A 20,407-nucleotide genomic window follows, 5' to 3' on the forward strand; every position below is an offset into this window, starting at 1 on the left:
TGAGTTTAGATCGTCATATTGGCAATGAGTTTACCCCCACCTGGTGACCAATAAAATAATTACCCGGAAGTGTGGTCTAAGTTCGAAGTTCATAACGTAACGTGCGTGTTACCAATGCCTGCGTTTTCTGAAAACAAAACAAACACTGGACACAATGGCAGACTTTGGAGTTGAGGAGCTTAAGCGGCTTGAATACCTGTCTTTGGTGTCCAAAGTGTGTACAGAACTTGACAACCATCTTGGTATTTGCGAGAAAGATCTTGGCAAGTTGAATCGACACACACTCCCTTTGTCACCCCACATTTGGAATAATCTTACGAGCTTGCTGCTAAGCTAGCTATCTTAGCTACCTTTGGTTTTAGTTAGCTAACGTTAATAATTTTACTCCAGTGTTTGACAACCAGAATTCCGATTGTAAAACGTATTTTTTTTGTCATAACGTTATCTATTGTACAGGAGATGGTTACTTTGCCTTGAAAGTGTGGTGGGTGGTGTGGACCCCATAACATGTTTAAGTATTTGACAGTTCCCTGAGTTCCATAAAAGCTAACTAGTTTAGTTTCATGTGAGCATTCTTGGCAAAACAAGAAAAAATAACTTGCTGCTAATCAGTTATTTATTTTAGAGGCATAACGTTAGTTATCTTAAGAGAATATAGTAGGCTACCATTTTTTCCCCTCTTCTGAAGTTCATTATTCTTGCTGTCTCTTTTAGCTGAGTTTGTCATCTGCCTTGCTGAAAAGAAACCGACATTTGATGGCTTCAAATCACTTCTGCTGAAAAATGGAGCAGACTTCACAGTAAGTCTTATAGTGTGATGTAGCTGTTTGATATGTTTAAAATTAGCCCGCCATTCAATACACTTTCTGGTTTTGAATCCACTTTCACTCTTTCATAGGATTCTCTCATCAGCAATTTGCTCAGACTTATTCAAACTATGCGGCCGTCAAAAGAATCTGGGAGCAAAGGTTAGTTGATCATATTTCTGTATATAACTCTGGTTAGTGTCGAATGGAGCTGATGTCTTACATTCAAGTATGATTTATACAATGCTGGTAAACAATTTGATACACTGCATCTGATTATTTAAACTATTTCAAAATGTCATACTGAATCTCTTTAATTTTATGGCGGTAGCCTCTGAGCCTGTGGTCAAACAGAAGAGTGAGAAGGACAAACTGAAGGAGATGTTTCCTGGATTGTGCAGGCCAGACAATCCAGCTCCCGTAAGTCTCTCAGAAATTAGTACATACATAGTGGCTAAACAAATACGATTAAACAAGACACTGCTATTACGTCCCACTCCCCACACACAGCATATGGTTGTCAGTAGACCCATGCTCTCTAACAACACCCACAGATTCCGCTAGAAGAAGATGATGTGAGGGTAGCAGATGCTGCCATGAAAGAATTGGAGATGTTCATGCCCAGTGTCAGTGGAACAAACTCAACGAGCAGGTAAGGACATTTTGATAATTCACAGGGTTTCCAACAAAGTTTTACTGGTGCACTATGAATAGCAAAACCGTTAATTGGATGAAAAATAGGTATTTTTCAAAATGTATATGGCTCTTGTTTTAGGTTGGACAACAAAAGGCAGCGAAGCAGAAGTCGGAGCCAAGACAGAGACAGGAAGAGACGCTCACGCTCTCCGTCTTGTGACCGTGAGAGGGACAGAGACTTCAAACGCGGTCGAAAACGTGTTTCCCGCTGGAGTGATCGCAGTCCGAGCCCCACCAGGGATCGAGATTTTGAGGTTGGTTCTGACCGCTATAAGGACAAACACGTGGACCGGCCCCCACCAGAAGAGCCTGCTGTAGGGGACATATTCAACGGCAAAGTCACCAGCATCCTGCAGTTTGGCTGCTTCGTGCAACTGGAGGGGCTGAGGTCAGTAAAGAGAATTGGAAAATATCGAAAGCATGTATCCAACACGTTCTGTCTCTTACGGTGATCCAATGTTTTGAAAACCTGATGTTGAAAACCTTTTTTGTTTTTCATTGTAGGAAACGCTGGGAGGGGTTGGTGCACATCTCTGAGTTACGCAAAGAGGGACGTGTTGCCAACGTGGCTGATGTGGTCCAGAAAGGTCAACGAGTCAAGGTCAAGGTGCTGTCCTTCACTGGCTCCAAGACCAGTCTCAGCATGAAGGTAAGACTGCAACACAGAGCAGGAATGAATTCAAAGCCTACTGCCCTTTGGTAAGCATGATGAAGGACATGAATCTAAATTAAATTATAACTGAAACGTATACTCTACTCTTGGTTGCCAGGATGTAGACCAGGAAACAGGGGAGGACCTGAACCCCAACAGGAGGAGGAACCTGGGCCCTGATGGTGGGGAGGAGAAAATCATGAGGAACCCCGACCGCCCAACCGACCTCAACCTGGGCCACGCCCCTGAGTTGGAGGATGACACACTGGAGCGCAAGAGACTGACCAAGATATCTGACCTCGAGAAGTGGGAGATCAACCAGGTATGTGTACACCAAGACATCTTGGCTCATTTTATTAGTGTTATGTTGATCTATACATGTTTTTTTCCCCTGTCCTCAGATGATTGCTGCTAATGTTCTTTCTAAAGAGGAGTTCCCTGACTTTGACGAGGAGACGGGTATCCTCCCAAAAATTGATGATGAAGAAGGTAATATTTTAGCATGTTTTTTTGGKGGGKGGGKGGGGGGTGCAGTGATCTACTGAAAGCATTAGGTGTGTAATGATTCATCGATACAGATCGGAATCTGGTTTAATTGTTTAAGATGCATCGGTCAAAAACAATCCAAATGTAGCATGAATCAGTATGAAAATCTATTCAAAGTTACAACCGCCGGTTCACTAACGTTTTTACTAATTGTACTTTCTTTCTACCTTATGAAAACACTTCTCATCTTTTGGGGTGTGTCCCCAAACTGTGTACGTTTTTGACAAACTCCCTAGTCCCTGCCGGTGACCAGCATACCCATAACATGATGCTGCCACTACAATAATTGTAAATACGGAAGATCAACAACATTGCATTCACTCCATATTACTGGCTTGTATGAAAAATGTAAAAGAAGGAAGCCTGTGTTAAAAAATACACTTAAAATCCCCCATTCTGTTTGCAATAATGCCGTTAAGTAATACTTAGGGCTCAGCGACTAACAAACATTTCTGTTATTTTGTGTTTTTTAAACAACTAAATGACCGACGTCGGTTCAATTATTTAGAATTCCATTTCGTTCAGTTTTTTTCCATGAGCTCAATGCACACATTGCAAAGTTTCTCCACAGAGTTTCTAAACCCAGAGGCGCAACATCGTGAGACTTCCGGAAAAGCTTGTGAAGCAGATCAAGAAGACCAGGCTGGGGTTTGGGTTTTGACAAGTCAATGAGTGAAATGAAATATTCTTCCTTAGTTGTAAATTTTCTCGAAATCTAAAGGCACAACCTAGATTCGAACCACCAATGTCTTAAGTAGTTGAACATGTTATTACTCCAACCTCGTGGTAGTGACAAACTGACACGTTTTCAATTCCGTCAAAAAACAACTTTATATCGAAGGAGTGCATTTGATTTGACGGCCTGCACATGCTCAGTTCGGCGTGACCAGATGTCATATTTCTACGCATGAGCTTAGCTAGCCAACGTCGCCATGACATCGCCTACATGTGTGATCTATTGGAGACGCAGTTTCAGCCTGTCTTCATACTGTACTCTCTTTGGATTCTCTACAGATAAATCAGATCCAGCCTGAACTGTGTGATGATGTAGTTTCCAACAGGCCAATATTCTACATAGTTTAGCGCATAAAACGTGGTAATTAACTAGGACCATAATCCATTGCACATCTACTTGTCCGTTCTGTTTCTTTTATGCCTGCTACGGAAGAGAAAAGAAGGCGCGATCGTGGGGGGATTTAGAGAGCAGCTGTTGATATTCAGCAGTCATAAAAGTATGCCTTATTTACTTTGAAGAACTACGAAATAGTGATTTTGTCAGACAGGATAGGCAGTAGCTCTAGAAATGAGGACTTGGAATTAAATGATTAAGTCATCAAAACAAATGTAATATACACAACAATTAAAATATTTTATTTAAGTAATGTGAATAAATTATGGTTAATAAGTGATCAGCAGTAACGGGCAGTCACTACCTTTATGGGACTTTTATTAATTGTTTTATTCTGTGTTACAAGTATTCAACCCAAATAATCGAAACCGAAATCGAAAACCGTGAGTGTTTTTATAATCGCACTGACCTCAAAAAGCACTAGTCGCTCAGTGCTATTAAAACTGCAAGACAACACCGCAAATAAAATAAATAAAAATTGCCAAAATTTAAGATTTGGGTCAAATCCAATACAACACAGAATGAAACCCTATCTATTTTTAGGTATTGTAGAGGCAGCATTATGTTATAGGTATGCTTGTCACCAGCAGGGCCTGGGGAGTTTTTCAGGATCAAAATAAATATGAAAGCTCAGGTAAAAATGTAGAGGAGAAATCACCTCAGTCTTCTGAAAACCTAACCCTGGGATAGTTATATTTTTCAGCCGAACAATTTAGACACATCTTAATGCCAAAAACACACTTGAATGGCTTTTCAAGAGGTATTGAGTGGTCTAGTCTCAGTCCTGACATAAATTGCCTTGAAAATCAGAGGTTTGAATTTTGCTGTCTATCAATTATTCCTTACCAAATGTAGTGCATGAGCAATTTTGACAAAAGTAATGGATTAACAGTGCCTTCAGAAATGATTCACCCTTGACTTATTGCACATTTTGTTGTTACAGCCTAAATTCTAAATCGATTAAATACCTAATCGCCCAATAATGACAAAAAACATGTTTTTTGAAAATGTCCCATTTACACACCAGTGGCGGTCGGTGTCATTTTAAGATGAGGGAGGACGATTATTTTTGGGGGTGCATGGCCTTATTTCTATTACAGCCTATTGGATGACTGTCATTCATATTCAATTCACCCTGCTCAGTGTAACATCAATTGGTTTAGGTTATTACATGATACTCACATTTTCCCTATACCCATCATGTTGCGCCAACCTATCCTATGAATGAAAGTTTTCAACGTAGATACACAGGTCGAGAGAAACGTTTGAGTAGCCTAATCAAAGTGGCAGACAGTGACATATTCAATATCGCCTTGCACACTCTTCACTGCGTCTAGCTGATCTAGGGTGTAATCATTAGCCCAACAGTTTTAAATTTGAGTTTCTATTGGACAAATTCAGGTATGTTTATCCCCATTTTGTCAGTTTGCTTCCGTTAAAGAAACATTTTTCAACAAAATTGCCAGAATGAATAGACTCCTGATCACACGCAAACACAGTTCACTTTCATACTAGCCACATACAAACAGCATGATCACTTTGCTCATTAATTCCTTCTTGCATCTACATGCTCTCCTCTCACCTTTTCCCTTCGCTCCAGTGCACTACACATCAGCTGTCTGTGAACAGGCGAAAAAAACTTTCCAAGCCAAACCTTCATATCATAACCACTAACCACTACACACAGCTTACATCGTTGTCACCGTATTAGCTGACGTCGGTCAACATAGCTACTAGAACTAATGCATTAGTATACTCGCTACAATCATGCAGTACATTGTACAGTTAGTAAGCAGTTTAGCAGTTACTCCGGCGGGCCCCGGAGGCAATAAATTAATAAAACCAAAAGCTTACCTTGGATAGCCATAGCTAACATGGCATCCCTCTCTGTTTGGGTTGGCTAAACTAGCTAGCTAAGTCAAAAAGAAAACCCCCCAAAATATATAGCTAGCTCTCTCTCTTGCTTCTCCTTAATGTTTTAAGAAATTAATTTGTTCAAAACTGTTCAACTATTGTCTTTCTCTCTCTTTGAGTCAACTACTCACCACATTTTGTACTGTAGACCTTCATTGCAAAACAGTGTGTTTTAATAAATTATTGGTCACGTGACTAAATTTAGTATACTTTTATCTAAAATTGATAACTTTTTTAACTTTCACTATTTTAATTTTTATGAAATTCACTGAGGAGGATGATCCTCCCCTTCCTCCTCTGAGGAGCTTCCACTGATTCACACCCCTGAGTCAATACTTTGTAGAAGCACCTTTGGCAGAGATTACAGCTGTGAGTCTTTCTGGGTAAGTCTAAGAGCTTTCCACACCTGGATTGTGTAACATTTGCCGATTAAAAAAAAAATAATATATATATATATATATGCTCAAAAAAATAAAGGGAACACTTAAACAACACAATGTAACTCCAAGTCAATCACACTTCTGTGAAATCAAACTGTCCACTTAGGAAGCAACACTGATTGACAATAAATTTCACATGCTGTTGTGCAAATGGAATAGACAACAGGTGGAATTATAGGCAATTAGCAGACACCCCCAATAAAGGAGTGGTTCTGCAGGTGGTGACCACAAACCACTTCTCAGTTCCTATGCTTCCTGGCTGATGTTTTGTGGTCACTTTTGAATGCTGGCGGTGCTTTCACTCTAGTGGTAGCATGAGACGGAGTCTACAACCCACACAAGTGGTCAGGTAGTGCAGCTCATCCAGGGTGGCACATCAATGCGAGCTGTGGCAAGAAGGTTTTGCTGTGTCTGTCAGCGTAGTGTCCAGAGCATGGAGGGCGCTACCAGGAGGACAGGCCAGTACATCAGGAGACGGTGGAGGGAGGCCGTAGGAGGGCAACAACCCAGCAGCAGGACCGCTACCTCCGCCTTTGTGCAAGGAGGAGCACTGCCAGAGCCCTGCAAAATGACTCCGCAGGCCCAAATGTGCATGTGGTTGCTCAAACGGTCAGAAACAGACTCCATGAGGGTGGTATGAGGGCCCGACGTCCACAGGTTGGGGGTTTGCTTACAGCCCAACACCGTGCAGGACGTTTGGCATTTGGCCAGAGAACACCAAGATTGGCAAATTCGCCACTGGCGCCCCTGTGCTCTTCACAGATGAAAGCAGTTCACACTGAGCACAGTGACAACGTGACAGAGTCTGGAGACGCCGTGGAGAACGTTCTGCTGCCTGCAACATCCTCCAGCATGACCGGTTTGGCGGTGGGTCAGGTCATTGTGTGGGTGGCATTTCTTTGGGGGGCCGCACAGCCGAGATGAGATCCTCAGACCCCTTGTGGAGACCATATGCTGGTGCGGTTGGCCCTGGGGTCCTCCTAATGCAAGACAATGCTAGACCTCATGTGGCTGGAGTGTGTCAGCAGTTCCTGCAAGAGGAAGGCATTGATTGCTATGGACTGGCCCGCCCGTTCCCCAGACCTGGAATCCAATTGAGTACTCTGGGACATCATGTCTCGCTCCATCACCAAACGCCACGTTGCCACCACAGACTGTCCAGAGTTGGCGGATGCTTTAGTCCAGGTCTGGGAGGAGATCCCTCAGGAGACATCCGCCACCTCCATCAGGAAGCATGCCAGGCGTTTGTAGGGAGGTCATACAGGCACGTGGAGGCCACACACCACTACTGAGCCTCATTTTGACTTGTTTAGGACATTACATCAAAGTTGGATCAGCCTGTAGTGTGGTTTTCCACTTTAATTTTGAGTGTGACTCCAAATCCAGACCTCCATGGGTTGATAAATTTGATTTCCATTGATCATTTTTGTGTGATTTTGTTGTCAGAACATTCAACTATGTAAAGAAAAAAGTATTTAATAAGAATATTTCATTCATTCAGATCTAGGATGTGTTATTTTAGTGTTCCCTTTATTTTTTTGAGCAGTGTATATATATTTTTATTTTAAAAAAGCGCTTTCAAATTGGTTGTTGATCAATTCTAGACAGCCATTTTCAAGTCTTGCCATACATCTTCAAGCAAATTTAAGTAAAAACTGTAACTCGGCCACTCAGGAACATTCACTGTCTTAGTAAGCAACTGCAGTGTAGAGTTGACCTTGTGTTTTAGATTATTGTTCTGCTGAAAGGTGAATTCATCTCCCAGTGGCTGGTGGAAAGCAGACTGAACCAGATATACCTTTAGGATTTTGTCTGTGCTTAGCTCCATTCCGTTACTTTTTTTATTTTGGAAATAACTCCTCAGTCCTTAACGATCACAAGCATACCCATAACATGATGCAGCCACCACTATGCTTGAAAATATGGAGAGTGGTACTCAGTAATGTGTTGTTTTGGAATTGCCCCAAACATAACACTTTGTAATCAGGACAAAAAGTTAATTGCATTGCCACATTTTTTGCAATATTACTTTAGTGCCTTGTTGCAAACAGGATGCATGTTTTGGAATATTTTTATTATGTACAGGCTTCCTTTTCATTCTGTCAATTAGGTTAGTAACTACAATGTTGTTGATCCATCCTCAGTTTTTTTCTATCACAGCCATTAAACTCTGTAACTGTTTCAATTGGCTTCATGCTGAAATCCCTGAGCGGTTTCCTTTCTCTCCCGCAACTAAGTTGTTTATTTTATTTAACCTTTATTTAACTAGGCAAGTCAGTTAAGAACAAATTCTTATTTACATTGATGGCCTACCAAAAAGCAAAAGGCATCCTGCGGGGACGGGGGCCTGGGATTATAAAAAATATATATAGGAAAAAAACACATCAGGACAAGAGAGACACCACAACACTACATAAAGAGAGACCTAAGACAGCAACACATGAAAACACAGCATGGTAGCAACACAACATGGCAGCAACACCACATAACAACAACACGGTGGCAACACAACATGGCAGCAGCACAACTTGGTAGCAGCACAAAACATGGCACAAACATTATTGGGCACAGACAACAGCGCAAAGGCAAGAAGATAGAGACAACAATACATCACACGAAGCAGCCACAACTGTCAGTAAGAGTGTCCATGATTGAGTCTTTGAATGAAGAGATGGAGATAACTGTCCAGGTTTGAGTGTTTTTTTTGCAGCTCGTTCCAGTCGCTAGCTGCAGCAAACTGAAAAGAGGAGCAACCCAGTTCAAGAAATAGTTAAGGGCTTGTAAGCAGGGTTGCACATTTTGGGTAATATTCAGAGGTGGAAATGTTCCGTGGGAATTAACGGGAATATATGGTAATTAATGGAAATATATGCAAATTAATATTGATACCATTTAAATGTAGATGTTTTTTGCATTGGTTATATTTACCATATCATATGGAGACAGAAACATAAACCGTTTACCTTATCATAAGTAGACATAATTGCAAATTATTAAATCCTTCCAATATAAATAAAATTTAAAAAAATTCTTCACGTGGGATGATTTCACTGAACAACAAAAGAGAATATTGAATGATCCCCAATGATCAATCGCATCTCCCAAAAAATGTTTTCAACATACATCTGTAAAATGATAGTCTAGAAACTGAAGCTTTGGTTGTCTTCCTCTCAGGCTTCCATGTCTTCTCCACCTCTTGAACGTCAGACTCTGAGGACTCATCTTCACTGTCACTTTCCAACCTTGTTGAGGATGGCTCGTTGTCAGGCTCAAAAAGCCTCAAATTTGCCCTGATGGCTACCAATTTTTCAACCCTTGTATTGGTCAGCCTGTTGCATGCTTTGGTGTGCGTGTTCCCAAACAAGGACTAGTTGTGCTCTGAGGTGGCTGATGTTGGTGGGATTTGGAGGATGATGGAGGCAACAGGGGAAAGAGCCTCAGATCCACAAAGTCCCTTCCACCAGGTGGTTGATGAGATATGTTGGCACGACTGCCATGCATCTCCATCCTAAAGCCCTTGCTTGGAAGTGTACTTCGCCAGACTGCCAAGAACCTTGCCCTCATCCAGGTCAAGGTGGCGAGACACGGTAGTGATGACACCATAGGCCTTGTTGATCTCTGCACCAGACAGGATGCTCTTGCAGCATACTTGGGGTCCAACATGTACGCTGCGGCGTGTATGGGCTTCAGGCAAAAGTCTTCACGCTTTTTGATGTATTTCAAAACTGCAGTTTCCTCTGCTTGGAGCAACAGTGAAGTGGGCAGGGTAGTACGGATTTCTTCTCTTACATCTGCAAGCAGAGTCTGAACATCAGACAGGATGGCATTGTCTCCCTCAATCCGTACAATGGCTACTGTAGGTTTCAGGCTGCTTACCACTCTCTCCCAAAATACATTTGATGGGGCTGTCCATATCAGAAGACTGTGATATGGCCATTTCTTGGAGAGACTCCTTCCCCTCCAGGAGACTGTCAAACATGATGACAACACCACCCCAAACAGGTGTTGCTGGTTGACTTCAATGTGGTGCTCTTATTCTTCTCACTTTGCTTGGTGAGGTAGATTGCTGCTATAACTTGATGACCCTTCACATACCTAACCATTTCCTTGGCTCTCTTGTAGATTGTATCCATTGTTTTCAGTGCCATGATGTCCTTGAGGAGCAGATTCAATGCATGAGCAGCACAGCCAATGGGTGTGATGTGAGGGTAGGACTCTTTAGACCAAGCAGCCTTTATGTTTGCAGCATTGTCTGTCACCAGTGGACATACCTTCTGTGGTCCAAGGTCATTGATGCAATGAGTGTGTCTGTTGTCCCTTGTGTCTGTGCTCTTGTAGAATATTGGTTCAGAGGTGGAGATTATGTAGTTAATTATTCCTTGCCCACGAACATTCGACCACCCATCAGAGATGATTGCAATGCAGTCTGCTTTCTCTATGATTTGCTTGACCTTCACTTGAATTCTGTTGAACTCTGCATCCAGCAAATTAGTAGATAAAGCATGTCTGGTTGGAGGGGTGTATTCTGGGGGAGGAACATTCAGAAGTCTCTGCCAATACACATTGCCTGTGAGCATCAGAGGTGAACCAGTTGCATACACAGCTCGAGCAAGACATTCATCAGCATTTCTCTGACTAGGTTCCTCCATTGAGTCCAAAAAAAAATCTGATTCCAGGAGGACCATGAGCTGTTGCTATCGATAAGGTGTCTGATTCATCATTTTCACCTCGAATAGAAGTAGAGGGACTTTTGTCAAAGGTTGCTTGTTGTGAGCGCTGAGGGAAATTTATGCACTTGGACAGATGATTCTGCATCTTTGTTGCATTCTTCACATGATTTGGCACAGTATTTGCAAATGTACACAGCTTTTCCTTCTACATTAGCTGCAGTGAAATGTCTCCACACATCAGATAATGCCCGTTGCATTTTCCTGTAAAGATGAGAAAAAATGAGTAAAAAAACAACAAATACAATTCCTTGTACAGATAAATAGTTAAGCAGTTAGATTAAACAACTCCTTTGTAAGATAAATGTTTTAAAATGAAACATGTATGGAAACAGGTGAATTAACACTCCTCAGTTAGCAGGCTCTAGCAAGCTAAAACCCACATGGTAGCAATAACTAACTAGCCAAAATTGTTAACAAGTTATAAATGATTTAAACGAACTTTGCTGTGGGCTACTATTTACTAGTTAACAAAAAATCATGTATGTCATATAAAATATATTCACCCCACCCAGTATTGTAATATAAATTTACCAGAAAGCATGTAGTCCTTGGCTCAGACAGTGTCGTAGTGTGGGCTCAATAGCATCTCAGTGTGCAAGATCTTGAGAATCAGCTGTACATGTGATGGACGAGTGCACTGTGCATGTAGAGGGTTGCAATTCCATTGAATTGGGGACAGTTTAACCAAAATATGCCACAAGACCTAGAATTGCCTCACGTGTATCCCACAAAAAAGGTTCACTTTTTTGATGATTTTTAGCAAAATTTCCAAAATTCCTGGGCGTAACTTCCCATGGAAAATTTCCGGGGAAAATTACCAGAACTTTTCCGACCCTTTGCAGCCCTACTTGTAAGTAAGCTTTTCACAATAAGGTCTACACATCTTGTATACGGAGCATGTGACAAATAAAGTTTAATTTGATGTGGAGGATGAGGGCTGCAATAGGTATTTCAGATAGGGGGGAGTGAGGCGTTAGAGGGTTTTATAAATAAGCATCAACCAGCGGGTCTTGCGATGGGTATACAGAAATTACCAGTTTACAGTGGAGTATAGAGTGCAGTGATGTGTCCTATAAGGAGCATTGGTGGCAAATCTCATGGCCGAATGGTGAAGAAGATCTAGCCGCTCGAGAGCACCTTTACCTGCCGATCTATAAATTACATCTCTGTAATCTAGCATGGGTAGGATGGTCATATGAATCGGGGTTAGTTTGGCAGCTGGGGTGAAAGAGGAGCGATTACGATAGAGGATACCAAATCTAGATTTATCTTTAGCCTGCAGCTTTGATATGTGCTGAGAGAAGGACAGTGTACCGTCTAGCCATACTCCCAAGTACTTGAATGAGGTGACTACCTCAAGCTCTAAACCCTCAGAGGTAGTAATCACACCTGTGGGTAGAGTGGCATTCTTCTTTCCAAACCACATTAACTTTGGTTTGGAGGTGTTCAGAACAAGGTTAAGGGCAGAGAAAGAGTGTTTAACACAAAATCCGGGGAGGGTCCAGCTGAGTATAAGACTGTATCATCTGCATATAAATGGATGAGAGCGCTTCCTACTGCCTGAGCTATGTTGGTGATTGAAATTGAGAAGAGAGTGGGGCCTAGGATCGAGCCTTGGGGTACTCCATTGTTGACAGGCAGTGGCTGAGACAGCAGATGTTCTGACTTAATACACTGCACTCTTTGAGAGAGGTAATTAGCAAACCATTCCAAAGACCCCTCAGATACACCAATACTCCTTAGCCGGCCCACAAGAATGGAATGGTCTACCGTATCAAAAGCTTTGGCCAAGTCAATAAAAATAGCAGCACAACATTGCTTTGAATCAAGGGCAATTGTGACATCATTTAGGACCTTTAAGGTTGCAGTCGCACATCCATAACCTGAGCGGAAACCAGATTGCAAACTAGAGAGAATACTATAGACATCAAGAAAGCCAGTCGGTTGATTATTGACAAGTTTTTCCAACACTTTAGATAAGCACGGCAAAATAGAAATTTGCCTATAACAGTTAGGATCAGCTTGATCTCCCCCTTTAAATAAAGGACACACCGTGGCTGCCTTCCAAGCAATGGGAACCTCCCCAGAGAGGAGAGACAGGTTAAAAAGGTCAGAGATGGGCTTGGTGAGGATAGGGTCAGCAACCTTAAAGAAGAAAGGATCTAAACCATCTGACCCAGATTTTTTTGGGGGGTCAAGTGTAAGGAGCTCCTTTAGCACCTCGGAATCAGTGACTACCTATAGGGAGAAACTTATCAGAAGGGGCAGGGGAAAAAGAGGGAGGAGCATTGGGGCTAGTCGCATTAGAAAGGGTGGGAGATGAGGAAATGTTGGACGGGCAAGGAGGCATGGCAGAGTCAAATAGGAATCCTGACTTAATGAAGTGGTGATTGAAGAGCTCAGCCATGTGCTCCTTGTCAGTAACAACCACATCATCAACATTAAGGTACATGGGCAGCTGTGACGAGGAGGGTTTATTCTCCAAGTTCTTTAACCGTTTTCCAGAGTTAGGAAGGACACCTGTATCTTTGTAGTGACTGGGTGTATTGATACACCATTCAAAGTGTAATTAATAACTTCACCATGCTCAAAAGGATAGTCAATGTCTGCTTTTTTTTTTTTTACACATCTACCAATAGGTGCCCTTCTTTGTGAGGCATTGGAAAACCTCCCTGGTCTCTGTTTGAAATTCACTGCTCGACTGAGGGACCTTACAGACAATTGTATGTGTGGGGTACAGAGATGAGGTAGTCATTCAAAAATCATGTTACACAATATTATTGTACACAAAGTCCATGCAGCGTATTATGTGACTTGTTAAGCAAATGTTTACACCTGAACTTATTTAAGCTTGCCATAACAAAAGGCTTATTTACTCAAGATATTTCAGCTTTTCATTTTTTAAATTAATTTGTAAAAATGTCTCAACATAATTCCACTTTGACATTATGGGGTATTGTGTGTAGGCCAGTGGAAAAAAATAGAAATATATTCAATTTTAAGTTCAGGCTCTAACACAAAATGTGGACAAATTTAAGGGGTATGAACACTTTCTGAAGCCACTGTATGTTGCCCTAAGAGTTGTGCAAAGTAGGTAGAATCTTTAAAAAATGATTCTCCGCTGTAATGGCTGCCAAAAGTGCTTCCACCAAGTATTAACTCTGGGGTACGAAAACATACACAATCCAGACATTTAACATTTTTAGGTTCTATAACTTTTCTTTCACTTTGAAAATGTGTAGATTGTTCGGGGGGGAAAAGAGCAAATTATAATCCCTTTTTAGATTGAATTTTAAGACCGCAAAAATGTGAATACTGTGCAAAGGAAGTAGACTTTCACTTGCGACTGTAACTGCGTATGACAGTCGTTGGTCTACAAGTCAATGCATGCCGAGCAACCTCAATGCCTATCAGTAGCTCTGTAACAACTTTGCGCAGAGTGCGCGCTGTCCAACAAAAGGTAGGCCTCTCTCTGATCTACCTGCTGATTTTGGGGTTTACGTCGATTTGATTTAGATTGCTCAGGTTCGCCATCAGAAATAGCTTTTGGTAGTGTTGCCTGAAAGGTGCAGTCTGCAGTTGCTTCATCCATTTTAGGAATTCTGAATGAATGAAATTGATTCTTGAAGAATATAACTTATAAATAAATGGCTCTTGAGCTTTAGTACCCCATCAGAACCCGAAATATAAGCTTGAAAACAAAGTAAGCGTAAACAAACACAATATAGCCTCAAAACAAGATCAAAACTATAGTTTTGATATCATGGATGGTCAGTCCTTGCATCCAATGCTCTGTCCGTGAATTTGAGTGGTTACATTTCTCCAGCTTTTTACTGAAACGGGTGGGGAGAACACTTTTTGTTTCAAATTCTGATTACCACTTTAAACCGTCGGTGTATATGGTCATCTTTACATGAATAGGCAAAGTTGGTAGCTCATTTTGTAAAAAGGACAGCAATCATTTTTGTTAGCCCAACTGCATTGTTGGAGCAGGAGGAAAAGAGAAGCTCACTCTGTATAACATTTACTTGAGATGTTTGACTTCAAGAACAACATATTTCAGCTTTTTTGTATAAGAACCGTGTTGGTTTCACTTTAAAGTTATGGTTAGATGTACCTCTGTCCTTTGAACACACACTCTCCTGTCCTCATTACTACCTGTTCCATTTTAAGACTGGGTGTTCTCTCTGAGTCAGGGAAAATTCCGTTCTGTATGCAGCCACAGCCATGCTGCATTCTCATACAGGCTTTCACAAATAACCCATAACGCACACACCTAACTTTCCATCAACTGTGAAATCAAGTCTCCATTGTGTGGGTAGAATGGGTTAATTTAGTAAAATTGCTACAATTTAGGCGATAAAAGGGGATTTCAACAGTATCCCCTTTTAACCTTGTCAACGGTCTTTGTGGCTTTAGAATGCAGGTGATTGACTGAGAATTATACCTGCAGTGATATTATGCTTAAAATAACATTCAATTGATACATTATAATATATTTAAAGTGGCAGACAATTATTTATTTTTTCTATGGATGAATAGAATCAGCAACCAATGAAACAACCTGGGGTCTGTTCATTAGTCGCTCACCGTAGCAAAAGTTTTTTTTACTCTAAACGGGTAATGTTTTGCCATGTTTGTCACATTTCCTCATCTCCCCACCCACTAGTGCCTACTGCCCAGTAAGCTATTTGCTCATACTAGAAAACGCAACTTTGGCTATATTGTTAACCTTATAGGGCAACGGACACAATCAGGACTAACTCACAGAAATTCAACAGTCAAGTCTCCATTGTATGGATAGAATGTTTTAATTAGTCAAATTGCTACAACTTAGACAATAAAAGTGATTTTTAATCGCCTGACCATTACCTGCTGTGATCTTTGTGGCATAAGAATGCAGGCGATTGACTGCAAATTATACTAACCTGCAGTGACATTATGCTGGAAAGAACATTACATTGATTCGTGACGATATTTGCCTACCATTTAGTGGCGGAGGGAAGAATTGACATGAAATGGAAAATATTTCTTCAACAACAAATATGAACATTTTTGTAGCTTTATGGTATAAGAACCATGTCGGTTTCACGGTTTAGACATTCCTCTGTCCTTTGTAGCATGACCAGATAGTAGAAACTGGCAACCATGTCCACATCCAGGCTGTTCCATACACACTCACACTCGCTCCGAGACGTCCGCTCAGAGTAGCCCAGCTCCTGAGCTCCATCAGAAGCAGATTTAAATTTTCGAATGGAAAATGAATGTCTTCATGCAATAAATGTTCCAATACAATCGTATCGCATCAATTTCCTCCTCATCAAACTGGATCGCTTCAAACTAAAACGTATCGTTTCTGTATCGTATTGGAGCTCGTGTATCTAGATGTATAACGAACCGTCTTTGAAAGGGAAGATGCACACCCCTAGAAAGCATACATTGGCTGTAGTGTACTAAGTGCAAATTTTATTTCATTCAGATCAGGACCTGGAGATTGAGCTAGTGGAGGAGGAGCCTCCGTTCCTGAGAGGACACACTAAACAGAGTATGGACATGAGCCCTGTCAAGATTGTTAAGGTATGTTTTATATTCCTCTGCACCACGCTACTTTCACCCTACCTTTTTTTTTTAGGCCTAACTGTTTTCTCCTGTCCCGTGTAGTGTGAACAAATGCCGTTCTCTCGGTTTCCCTCTGTCAGAATCCAGACGGCTCGCTGTCCCAGGCAGCCATGATGCAGAGTGCTTTGGCTAAGGAGAGGAGGGAGGTGAAGCAGGCTCAGCGAATGGCTGAGATGGACTGCATACCTATTGGCCTCAACAAGCACTGGGTAGACCCTTTGCCTGACTGTAAGGACCTGGACCACACACAAACAGTGCATTAAGGATGCCAGACATACAGTATGCTTTCCAACCATGCGGTTTATCGTGCTTTTCTTTCTCTGGTCCCGTGTGGCTCAGTTGGTAGAGCATGGCGCTTGCAACGCCAGGGTTGTGGGTTCATTCCCCACGGGGGGGACCAGGATGAATATGTATGAACTTTCCAATTTGTAAGTCGCTCTGGATAAGAGCGTCTGCTAAATGACTTAAATGTAAATGTAAATGTAAAGCACAGTCCGGTCCAGTGTTCCTCCTCGGCTACTCTTCCTGGGGTTCACATGAAACTTGACATAATACCGACCATTAATAGACAAGAACAGCACTACGTCAATAGTTATCTGGTTTCCTTTAGCATCCTAACAGGCCGGATAAAGTGGCCTGCTGTAGTGTGCCGTGTCCTCCATGGCCCAGGGTTATAGGGGAGGCTGTGTGGGTGTAAAGGTTCCTCCCAGGACCCTAGACTGGGTCTGGATCACCAGTCATCTGAAGGGGTGGAGATTAAATATCATGCCAGTTCATCTCAATTAAAGACGCTTCCCTCTTACACAGTTGATGGAAGGCAGATTGCAGCCAACATGAGAGGAATCGGCATGATGCCAGACGGCGTCCCGGAGTGGAAGAAACATGCCTTTGGGGGCAACCAGGCCTCTTATGGCAAGAAGACAGCAATGTCCATCCTAGAGCAGAGAGAGAGCCTGCCCATCTACAAGCTGAAAGAGCAGCTCATACAGGTTTGTAATAGTAATTTCCCTATAGGGAGAAATAAAGTTGTTGTCAACATTGCTTTATTTCTAATGTTACCCTACTTCATTATGACTTCAACACTTTCAATGATACATTTTATCTGACTTTGGTCACCTCTCTTTTCCATTATTAGGCTGTCCACGATAATCAGATCCTGATTGTGGTTGGAGAGACTGGCTCTGGGAAAACTACCCAGATCACCCAGTACCTGGCCGAGTCGGGCTACTCCACTCGGGGGAAGATCGGCTGCACTCAGCCCCGTCGTGTGGCAGCCATGTCCGTGGCCAAGAGAGTCTCTGAAGAGTACGGTTGCTGTCTGGGCCAGGAGGTGAGTGAGCAGTTTTACCTTGGTATTCCTTATAATTTGCTTGTAAACAATGACTTCCTTTCTTGAGGGACCTCTCGCCTCTCAATTATTTTCCACACCAGGTGGGCTACACCATCCGTTTTGAGGACTGCACCAGTCCTGAGACGGTGATCAAGTACATGACACATGGTATGCTGCAGAGGGAATGTCTGATAGATCCGGACATGGGTCAGTACACCATCATCATGCTTGACGAGGCCCACGAGAGGACCATCCATACTGATGTGCTCTTTGGTCTACTCAAGAAGGTACTCCAGGGTCTTGTTCATAACAGAACAGTCTAAATATTTCCTTGACTGTGTGTTAATTCCTTTTAAATTCTCTCTGTCAATTTCAGACAGTGAAGAAACGCCCAGACATGAAGCTGATTGTGTCCTCAGCGACACTAGATGCTGTCAAGTTCTCCCAGTACTTCTTCGAGGCGCCCATCTTTACCATCCCAGGACGTACTTTCCCAGTGGAGGTGCTCTACTGCAAAGAGCCTGAGACGGACTACCTGGACGCCAGTCTCATCACCGTCATGCAGATCCACCTGACCGAGCCTCCAGGTACGGTTCAAACACGGTTACAATGCATACATCCGCAATGACTGAACTCCTTGATTGACATCCGTAGTTAAGGATTCGGCCATCAGTGACTCATTGTCCTCTCTCGCCCCTTTTTCGCAGGTGATGTCCTGGTGTTTCTGACAGGTCAGGAGGAAATTGACACAGCATGTGAGATCTTGTATGAACGGATGAAGTCTCTGGGACCTGAAGTGCCTGAACTCATCATTTTACCTGTCTACTCCGCGCTGCCAAGCGAGATGCAGACCCGGATCTTTGACCCTGCTCCCCCCGGCAGCAGGAAGGTATCAGAAGTGCCCACCCAAACACAAACCAGAACGGTCCCAAAAACACACACACAATCTCCTGCTGCCACACATGCCCGATTTCAGAGGTAGGACTAAGCCTAATCATTTTGTTATTTGATTCTGCAGGTAATCATTGCCACTAACATTGCTGAGACGTCTCTGACTATTGATGGGATCTACTATGTGGTGGACCCAGGCTTTGTGAAGCAGAATGTCTACAATTCCAAGACTGGTGTCGACCAATTAGTGGTGACCCCCATATCACAGGTAGGTTGAATAAGACGTATGCAGATATCATTATCGTACATGAAGAAGGAACACTGAAAACGTTATAAACACCTGCTCTTTCCATGACATAGACTGACCAGGTGAATCCATGTGAAAGCTATGATCCCTTATTGATTTATTTAGTTAAATCCACTTCAATCAGTGTAGATAAACAGGGGGGGGGGGGTTAAAGAAGTATTTTTAAGCCTTGGGACAATTGAGACATGGATTGTGTGTTTGCTATTCAGAGGGTGAGTGGGCAAGACAAAAGATTTAAGTGCCTTTGAACGGGGTATGGCAGTAGGTGCCAGGGGCACCGTTTTGTGTCAAGAATTGCAACGCTGCTGGGTTTTTCACACTCAACAGTGTACTTTGTGTAGTCGAGAGCATTGACATCCAATCTAAATTAATTGCCTTCTCTATATTTCTCAGGCCCAAGCCAAGCAGCGTTCTGGTAGGGCTGGAAGAACTGGCCCTGGGAAATGCTACCGGCTATTTACAGAGAGAGCCTACAGAGACGAGATGCTCACCAGCAATGTGCCTGAAATCCAGAGAACAAACCTGGCCAGTACCATGCTGTCTCTCAAGGTACGTAACACATACAGGCAGACACTGACTGGCCTACAAGGTTTCTGTAACCATTTTTTATTTTTTTTATTTTTTTATTTAACCTTTATTTAACCAGGTAGGCAAATTGAGAACACGTTCTCATTTACAATTGCGACCTGGCCAAGATAAAGCAAAGCAGTTCGACACATACAACAACACATAGTTACACATGGAGTAAAACAAACATATAGTCAATAATACAGTGAAAAAAAATAAGTCTTATACAATGTGAGCAAGTGAGGTGAGATAAGGGAGGTGAAGGCAAACAAATATATGTATAAATAAATAAAATATAAAAAAGGCCATGGAGGCGAAGTGAGTACAACACAGCAAGTAAAATAAAAACTAAAAAACACTGGAATGGTTGGTTTGCAGTGGAAGAAAGTGCAAAGTAGAGACAGAAATAATGGGGTGCAAAGGAGCAAAATAAATTAATAAATAAATACAGTAGGTAAAGAGGTAGTTGTTTGGGCTAAATTGTAGATGGGTTATGTACAGGTGCAGTAATCTATGAGCTGCTCTGACAGCTGGTGCTTTAAGCTAGTGAGGGAGATAGGTGTTTCCAGTTTCAGAGAGATTTTTGTAGTTCGTTCCAGTCATTGGCAGCAGAGAACTGGAAGGAGAGGCGTCCAAAGGAAGAATTGGTTTTGGGGGTGACTAGAGAGATATACCTGCTGGAGCGCGTGCTACAGGTAGGTGCTGCTATTGGTGACCAGCGAGCTGAGATAAGGGGGGACTTTACCTAGCAGGGTCTTGTAGATGGCCTGGAACCAATGG

The 20,407-nt window shown here is 42.3% G+C and overlaps 1 protein-coding gene across 2 annotated transcripts in view; it reads left to right on the top strand.

Moving 5' to 3' along the window:
• Positions 1–93: 93 nt before the first annotated feature.
• Positions 94–20,407, top strand: part of LOC111967680 (ATP-dependent RNA helicase DHX8) — a 36,427-nt gene continuing 16,113 nt past the window's right edge. Inside the window, exons 1-18 of one of the 2 annotated variants that reach the window (XM_023992916.2) lie at positions 94–263; positions 715–800; positions 899–968; positions 1,138–1,226; positions 1,361–1,458; positions 1,582–1,890; positions 2,007–2,151; positions 2,273–2,476; positions 2,556–2,643; positions 16,393–16,490; positions 16,613–16,760; positions 17,340–17,521; positions 17,668–17,862; positions 17,964–18,149; positions 18,239–18,449; positions 18,570–18,751; positions 18,881–19,021; positions 19,454–19,609. In XM_023992916.2, the coding sequence (XP_023848684.1) occupies positions 155–263; positions 715–800; positions 899–968; positions 1,138–1,226; positions 1,361–1,458; positions 1,582–1,890; positions 2,007–2,151; positions 2,273–2,476; positions 2,556–2,643; positions 16,393–16,490; positions 16,613–16,760; positions 17,340–17,521; positions 17,668–17,862; positions 17,964–18,149; positions 18,239–18,449; positions 18,570–18,751; positions 18,881–19,021; positions 19,454–19,609 (2,697 nt within the window). In that variant the 5' untranslated portion in view covers positions 94–154. Of the gene's footprint in view, positions 264–714; positions 801–898; positions 969–1,137; positions 1,227–1,360; positions 1,459–1,581; positions 1,891–2,006; positions 2,152–2,272; positions 2,477–2,555; positions 2,644–2,681; positions 6,127–16,392; positions 16,491–16,612; positions 16,761–17,339; positions 17,522–17,667; positions 17,863–17,963; positions 18,150–18,238; positions 18,450–18,569; positions 18,752–18,880; positions 19,022–19,453; positions 19,610–20,407 lie in introns of those variants that run through there. The other variant, XM_070444843.1, reaches the window with a different exon arrangement.

The sequence above is a fragment of the Salvelinus sp. IW2-2015 genome, linkage group LG8 (assembly GCF_002910315.2).
Source record: "Salvelinus sp. IW2-2015 linkage group LG8, ASM291031v2, whole genome shotgun sequence".
Lineage (NCBI taxonomy): Eukaryota > Metazoa > Chordata > Actinopteri > Salmoniformes > Salmonidae > Salvelinus > Salvelinus sp. IW2-2015.